Genomic DNA, 8,443 nt, shown 5'->3' with positions numbered 1-8,443 from the left:
TTCTCACTGCCCTGGGCTCCTATTTCTGCTGTCAGCACTGACTTGAGGTGGAGTGGCATGGGCACCTCTGTTCACCCAGCTCATGGCAGTTGGTGGGCAAACCTCCTGGGTGATGCAACCTGTCATCTTAGCCAGAGACTGGGACTGTGAATTGTCCAGCTCCCCACTGCACCCCACCCCTTCCTTCCTCTCTCAGGGGCTAAAAGACTGGCAGGAAAAAGCACAAGAGCAACAGACCAGGAGGCCTTCCAAAGATGCAGCCAATTCTTCTCCTGCTGGCCTTCCTTCTACCCTCCAGAGCTGAGGCAGGTGAGTGATCATCCCCACTCTTGAGGGTTGGACTTCATCTCATAGACTCAAGGACCAAACTGCCTTGTCATATATTAATTTTACATCATAGAGCAAGTTATTTGAAATCACCTTTAGTTTCCTCCTCTATAAAATAAGAATATTATGTAAAACAGCTTCATAGAGCTGTTATGAGAGTCAAATTAGTGTACACAAAAGTCTTAAAATTGTCCGCAACACATAGTAAGTACTACATAAATGTGCTCTATGTAAACTTGTTCTGCAGCCTGTGGGTGCACTAGGAGATAAGGTTAGAGCAGTAACAGTTCCATCAGCTCATGTCTAGATTCTTCAACACTAGTCCTATGCTGTCACAAGCTGGACTAACAGGGATCTGGAAAGCTCCCTGAGGAAGAAAGTACCAGGGAGTCCCCTGAACCCCTCTGAACCCCTCTCCTCAATGCCAGGCCCTGAAACTGGCCTCACCTAGAGCAAGGGTTGTTCCCTTCACTGGAGCAGAAGGGAGCTGAGGTCTGGGGTGGGGAATGCTTATTCCTTCAAGCTAGCAGTGTTTCCTGCAGGGCCCTCTCCCAGTGTCTGCTGCCCTGAGATCCCAATCACTACCAGCTTCTCCCTCAGCTGCTTCATCTCTCCTGCTCATCCTACCTTACAGCCTTTCTGGACCCACTAACCTGTGCTCACACTACGGGTTCAGTGAGCACAGAAGTACAGAATTCTTTCTTCCAGAGGAGATCATTGGAGGCCAAGAGGCCAGGCCTCATTCCCGCCCCTATATGGCGTATCTTCAGATCCAGACTCCAGCAGGTGTGAGCGCCTGTGGGGGCTTCCTGGTGCGAGAAGACTTTGTGCTGACGGCAGCTCACTGCTGGGGCAGGTGAGGGACTCAGAAGCTCCCGGGCCAGCCAGTAACACAGACCTAGAAGAGCTCATCAGGGAGCCATCTGAAAGCAGAATTGTAGTGATGAAAAGATGAGAGGAGACCGGGTAGGCCTTGGAGTGGGGGGACAGGCAGGGTAAACCAGAAGAAAATGAGGACATGGTCAAAACCAGCAAGAGGAGGAAATGGAAGGCACGCTTGGGAGCCCAAAATATAGACTCAAGTTATTTCCCATTTTAATCTCGGGAGCAGACCTGAAGGTCATTGTCTCCCTGTCATCCCCAGGTCAGAGCTGCAGAAAAACCAAGCACAGGGCCCAGCCCCAGGGCCCTCTGCACCCCTCGATTCCCTCAGCCGAAGTCCTGCCCTTCCCTGGGCGGCCCACCTGCCCTGCAGAGCTGGTGGACCACAGCTCCTGTGACTCATACTTACCTCTAGGTCACCTTTCCTTTGCAGTGTTATAAATGTCATCCTGGGTGCCCACAATATCCAGAGGGCAGAAGATACCCAGGAACGCAGGACTGTGCTCAGAGCCATCCGCCACCCTCAATATGATCAGCAAAACAACCTGAATGACATCATGTTACTGCAGGTACCCTGCCTGACTGACCCCCAGCTTCCGCCCAGCCCTGTGCCTGGACGAGGCAGCAAAGGCAGGGCTCCAGGCTAGGAGAGGGAGGAATGGGGTAAGTACTGCACCGGTCATCCCTGAGCCTTGGTTGGGGCCCCAGCTGAGTGGAAATGCACTCTTCCTGCCAGCTGGAGAGCAGAGCCAGACTGAATCAGGTTGTGAGGTCAGTGACTCTGCCTCAGACCCAGAAGACGCCGAGGCCTGGGGCGCTGTGCACAGCCGCTGGCTGGGGCCTGGTCAGCCTGAACGGGAGAACCAGCATACTCCAGGAGGTGCAGCTGAGAGTGCAGAGGGACCAGAAGTGCAGCAATCGCTTCCGTTTCTACACTGGCCAAACGCAGATTTGTGTGGGGAACCCAAGGGAGAGGAAGTCTGTCTTCAGGGTAAGGCCATGGGCATCTGCCACCACTGCCCAGGACAGAGGGGCATCTCCACACAGACTCCATCCCTATAGCCACAGCCTGCAGCCCACTCCAGACTGGGGTGGGGATCTTTTCCCCATCAATCCAGTCTCTGGGGGGATGGGAGGGAGACCCATGACATATACATACACAGTGTATATGTGTATTTCCTCTTTCCTTTTTTAAAGAGGTTTTTGCCTTAGGGTGTGTATGCTCACTAGAGAGAAAGCAAGAGACAGACAGTGAGAAGGAAAGTGAGAAATTACCCCACCCAGAGGATACCCATGTCCCAATCCCTTCTTCTCCAGAGACCTTAGGCACGCATGCACACTTGCTTGATATGATTTTCAAGCCATGGGGTCCAGGACTCGAACTGCAGTTGGCCATGTGGGAGTCCAGGGACATAATCACCGTGGCAACTGCTGGCCCTGCAGTGTCTTCTTGGTGAAGGTGAAGGTTCTTTGACTTAGTTGAGCTGAATACTTGACTTCTGTCCCAAAACCTCCCATCTCACATACACCCAGCAACTGAAGGAGCCTCCCCACCCTACGGGGCTTGAGGCCGTAGAAGGAGTAGAAGGAGGACTTCCTGAGTGACCCTTCTACTTGATGTCCACAGGGGGACTCTGGAGGCCCCCTGGTGTGTGACGATGTGGCCGAGGGAATCGTCTCCTATGGAAGTAGCGACGGGACCCCTCCAGCAGTCTTCACCAGGGTCTCTAGCTACAACTCCTGGATAAGGAGAACAATGAGACGATTCAAACAGCACGATCAGACCAAGACTCCTTTGTGACTGACTTTTCTTCTCTGGAACCCAGGCCTGCTCCAAGGGATTGCCAGAGCCTTAATAAATATCGACATTCAGAGTGTGAATAACCAATTTCTCATTTGTTCATCAAACATCATTCAGTATTGTCTTAGTTCATTCTGGTTGCTATAACAAAATACCACAGATGGAGTGGCTTCTAAACAACAGATATTTATTCCTCTCAGCTCTAGAGGCTGAGACGTTTGAGATCAAATCACCAGCAGATTCAGTGTCTGCAGAGAGCCTGCTTCCTAGTCCACAGACAGCTAGCTTCTCCCTGCGTCCTCACATGGCTGAATGGAATAGGGAGCTCCCTAGGGCTTCTTTCAGAGGGGAATAAACCTGTTCATGAAGATAGAGTCCTAATCACCTTCCAAAGACTCCATGTCCTAATACCCTTACATTAGGAATTAGATTTCAGTGCTGAATTTTGAAAAGACACAAACTCGGTCTGCGTTGAATATGTGACAAATATGTACCAGTCCTGGGGTGAGCTCCTCCAGGAAAATGAGATCTTCTCCCCAGGATGAATGAATTTCGTCTCCTGATCCTGGGGATCAGAAGGAGCTTCTCCCCTCCCTCGCCATCTTCTCCCACCTCACTTTCACCTTGAGGAGTAGTAGAAGGACTCCTCTCTCCCCACAGCAAGGCTCTTTCCACCCTACAAGAGAATCCCCTACTGTGTATTAAAGTGTGTTCTAGTCAAAACTCTGTGGCATTGATGCACGTAGACAAGCTAACTAAAATAGCATAAAAGACCCAATTTAATCTATGATGAAGGTGGCATTTCAAATCACTGGGAAGCAATGAGCTTTTTAAATCTTTTCCAGACAGAGTCTTCCCATGTTGCCCATGCCAGACCCAAGCTCAAGATCCTTCTGCCTCAACCTCCCAGTAGTTCAGTTTACAGTCTCCTGCCAACACACCCAGCCTCTAGGTTAGACTGGGGGCAAACTCCGGGCTCCCATGCAGTCCCAACCTGCATAGCAGTGTCCTAGTAACGCACCCTTAGTGTTCACCACCACGGCTGGTGAACAATTTTTAAAAATTTAAAAAACAATGAACTTTTTTTTATTTTTTAGGTTTTTGCCATAGGGCACATGAGCTCATCAGAGAGAGATAGTGAGAAGGAAAGAGAGAAATCCCCCCAGAGAGGTTGGCCATGTTATATCCCTTTCTTCTCTGTTCTCCTCTCAGGATTTTGAGCATACACACATACACACATACACACGATGCTTTTCAAGCCACTGGGTCCAAGATGCAAACTGTGCAGTCAGCCATGTGGGACGAATGTCTAATAAATGGCCACATGCACCCTATAGCAAAAATCTCTAAAAAATAAAAGAAAGAAAGAGAAAGAAAGGAAGAGAAAAAGAAAATAAATAAATAAATGAAATTAGAACAGCTAGATAGCTATTTTGCTATTTGAGCAAAGAAGATAAAATTGAATCTGTGTCTTATACTACGCTCTCAAATAAACCTCAAATGGATCAGAGTTCTAAATATAAAAAAATTAAACCATACATTACTAGAAAAAAGAAAATATTTAAAAATTTGCTTGTTTAAAGATAGCTAACACACACCCATGTTTATAGTAGCACCAGTCATAATAGTCAAATGATAGAAGCAACCCACATGTCTCAACAGCCAGTCCTTAACCTAAACCCTTACACCATAGCAAGTCCACTGACTACAACCAATATTTTCATATTCAGGGTGATGAAGATCTATATCTCACTTTTTTAAGAATTATTTTATTTAACTTTATTTATTTATTTTGACCAGAGAGGGACAGAGTGAGTGAGAAAGAGAGCTAAGAAAGAGAGCAAGAGAGGGAGAGAAGTGAGAAAGCAAGCTACCATGTCCAGAACTCAAAGTGCAGATGGCTATGTGGGATCCAGAGTCCTTAGGCACCGCGCACCTGCCAACCCCTATATCCCACTTCTGATAGCAGTGCAGTTGTCCTACAAGTTAATCCCTGACTATCTACATTGATATTACAGCCAAATAAAAGATTACTAAAATTATGTCATTTAAAATCATACTTTAAACATTTCCTCAAAGTAACTGCACAGAATCAGCTGAGAGGCTTTTCTATGTACATCAGAATATTAATTACTTCTTGCAGTATGACATTTACCATCTGAACTTCTGCAGTTCCCATCATCTTAAATACAATAATCACTGAACAGATACTTTAGCAAATCCAACTGGCTGTATACATAATGCTTTGGTGAATTTGACCATTCTTTTATCTCTTAGTAAAAAAACCAACTGTCTAGGGGCCAGCAGATGGCATAACAGTTACATTGCTTGATACTCACATAGTTGACCTCCGTTCGAGTCCCACACACATCAGGTGTGCATGTGTGCATGCCCAAAATCCCAGGAGGAGAATGGAAGAGAAGGGATCGCAGCATGGCCATCCCTTCTGGTGAGTGATTTCTCACTTTCTGTCTCTTCATCTCTGTGGCAAGCACATGTGCCCTATAGAAAAAAAAAAAAAAGCCTCTAGAAAAGAAAATAAAAGAAAACCAACAGTCTAATATTCAGTGTAACCATTCATCAACAAAATTTTGATCAACAATACATCTTTGACAATCCTTAGTCATTGTCTCTACATTCGCTCACTGCCTACCCATAGGAATTATCTATTCCTACATGCTCTGTAGGGACAACCACCTCATTATTAAATATTTGGGTAAATGCAGAAAATGCTTGATGGTGGAGAGGGAGGAGGAGAGAGCAGTGGAACAGTCCCCCATTCACCCCTTCCTCTCTGTGACATTTACCTAGAGCCCTACAGGTTAGCCTTCTCAGGACTCAGTCTCCAGATGTCATGGGCACACATCTCATTTCCACGTTTCCCTGGCAGCGAGCACTTCCAAGACAGATCTTTGCCTCTGGCCACCCTGCTGAAAGGTTCAGACAGACCCGAGGGTCTCACCTCCAGAAACGGTCCTCTTCATAACCATCCCAGAAGCCAGTACCACCGCTCCTCCTCCCAGCTCTGCACTCTTCCCCACTAAGTGTAGGGCCACAGCAGGACATTAGCCAGAGAGCATTTTGCACACTAAAAGATGAGTGCAGGAGGTCACAGTTCCTCTCACTTCTTTCTCCTGGTGGAGACTTCGTGATTAGAAGCCCTTCTGACTTAACTGGGAAATCATAAAGTACAGTAAGCTCGATGCAGAAAGCTTACCAAGAACTTTTCTCCCAATCCAGTAGTAAGCTTCCTCTCCTTTTCACTCTCTCTCCACACACACACACAAAGCAATTTCCTTTTCAGACAACAAAGGGCCAGGGCAGAGGCATGCAGAAACAGTCTGTGTAAAAGGGAAATTGGAAGACACTGCTCAGCTGGGACCTGCGTCCCCTGTTCCACATGGGGACGTTCAAGACCTTCATGTGAGGCCCAGGGGAGTGTCTGATAAATGAATACAAATGAGGAACTTTTTCACTCTGTTCCAAGATCTCAAGAATTTCCCCTGGAATAAAGGAACAATTCATTTCTGCATGACTCTGGGTCCATCTGATCTTCTCACTCTATGGCTTATCTATGCTTTGAGTTTGCTTAATAAATCACATCCACGATAACAAGAGGCCAAGTTTTCTCTTCCTGGACAAAAGTGCACTTGAAACCTCCTGACCATGAGCAGGCTCTGACTTCACCTTTGTTCTCTCTCCTTTTTCTATATGCTCAGGCAGCACGCCTCACACATACACACTCACACATACTCAAGACTTACACACTTACTAAGGTCACAACATGGGTGAGTTTGGGCTCCAGAGGGACTTGCCCTTTAAAGGAAAGTGTACCCAAATGGCCGAGGTGATCAGTGTGGTCCCTCTTTATGGCTCCACCCACAGGAGCAGGGGCAATGAGCTGGGCTGAGGGACATGGGCGACCCAAGACCACTCTCCACTCCAGGACATCTGTCCTTAGGGAACATCCACACCTCACAGCCCGGGTTCCCACAACCACGGTTGCTAGGTTGCATTCCCTGTGGTGCCAGCTCACCTTCGGTCCTTATAGAGAAGATCCTGGGCTAGGCTTTGGAAGGAGTCCTGGAGGTCCAGACGGCAGCATCTGCCCCAAGCTCAGGGCCTGCTCACTGCCCAGTCACTCACCGGCCTCATCATCCTGCAGCTCATGCTTTCTGCTCACATATGCCGACTTCACTTCTAGACCACTCGGGCCTCTGCTGGACTTCAGCCACATGCTGAGCTGTAGCTACCTCTGTATGAGAGGGTGCTCAAAGGCTCTGTTCCTCCACACAGCAAGACATAAAGGATGGGGCCGGCAATGGCATGGTGATTAAGGGCACTGGATTCCCATCTGGCTGACCATGGTTTGAGTCCTGGACCCAGCGGCTTGCTTTCTCACTTTCTCTCTCTCTGGCTCACTCTGTCCTTCTCTGGTCAAATTCAAATAAGTAAGTAAATAAATAAAGTTAAATAAAGTAATGCTAAAACAAAAAAAGGACATAAAGGGTTATGAAGGTACTGGGTCCCAGTGGGACCACAGAGCCATCAAGTGATCATTGTCTAGGATGACCAGATTTAGCAAATAAAAATATAAGACACCTGGTTAAACTTCAAGTTCAAATAAACAACAAAAGTATGTGTGTGTGTGTGTGTGTGTATGTGTGTGTGTGTGTGTTATGTAAGTAGGTCCCAAGCAACAGTGTATTTTACACATTTGGGTCATACTTATACTAAAAAAAAAACTTTGAAAGTTGGGGCCAGCAGATGACATAGCAATTATGTAGCTGGACTCTCACATGGTCCTACTGCAGTTCGAGTCCTGGACCTGGTGGCTTGAAACTCATGCCACAAACTTGTGCATGTGTGCCCAAGATCCTGGGAGGAGAATGGAAGAGAAGGGATTGCAGTGTGGCCATCCCCCCAGGGGATGAGTTCTCACTTTCTCTCTCTCTCTCTCTCTCTCTCTCTCCCCCCCCCCCGACTCCACCCCCAGCAAGTGCACATGCCTAAGGCAAAAAGAGCCTAAGAGGAGAATAGCAGCATGCCGAGACCTTGGCCTCTCTCTCTCACTCTCTCCCCCACTAAGACGTAAATGAAATAAACCTCTAAAAAATGTTAGAGAAGGAAGATGTTCAGTCAGTGAATGTGAGACGATCCCCTGCTTCATAAAAAAATGAAGACAAAAATATAAAATAAGTACTAGAATAAGTAAATAAATAAAGTTAAATAAAATAAGAGGTTATCTCTGAGCAATGGAACCAAGAATAGTGAGTGACGGAGACTGTTGCTTTTTAGAATAATACCTTCTAGGAACCAGCAGGTGGCATAGTGGTGAAGACTGATGGACTCCCACATGGCTGACCGCAGTTTGAGTCCCGGACCTGTCAACTTGCTTTCTCACTTTCCCTCCCTCTCTCTCACTCTGTCACT

The 8,443-nt window shown here is 47.3% G+C and overlaps 1 protein-coding gene across 1 annotated transcript; it reads left to right on the top strand.

The window, feature by feature from the left end:
- The first annotated feature begins 245 nt into the window (after nucleotides 1–245).
- CTSG (cathepsin G) lies at nucleotides 246–3,053 on the top strand. The gene is made up of 5 exons (XM_006144586.2): nucleotides 246–309; nucleotides 1,036–1,183; nucleotides 1,643–1,778; nucleotides 1,946–2,200; nucleotides 2,837–3,053. Exons 1-5 carry the CDS (start codon nucleotides 255–257, stop codon nucleotides 3,008–3,010), a joined length of 768 nt encoding a protein of 255 aa, XP_006144648.1. The 5' UTR covers nucleotides 246–254; the 3' UTR covers nucleotides 3,011–3,053.
- Nucleotides 3,054–8,443: the final 5,390 nt, after the last annotated feature.

The sequence above is a fragment of the Tupaia chinensis genome, unplaced genomic scaffold (assembly GCF_000334495.1).
Source record: "Tupaia chinensis unplaced genomic scaffold, TupChi_1.0 Scaffold000126_2, whole genome shotgun sequence".
Lineage (NCBI taxonomy): Eukaryota > Metazoa > Chordata > Mammalia > Scandentia > Tupaiidae > Tupaia > Tupaia belangeri.
The sequence above is the reverse complement of the archived record's forward strand: the minus strand, read 5'-3'. Positions and strand labels throughout refer to the sequence as shown.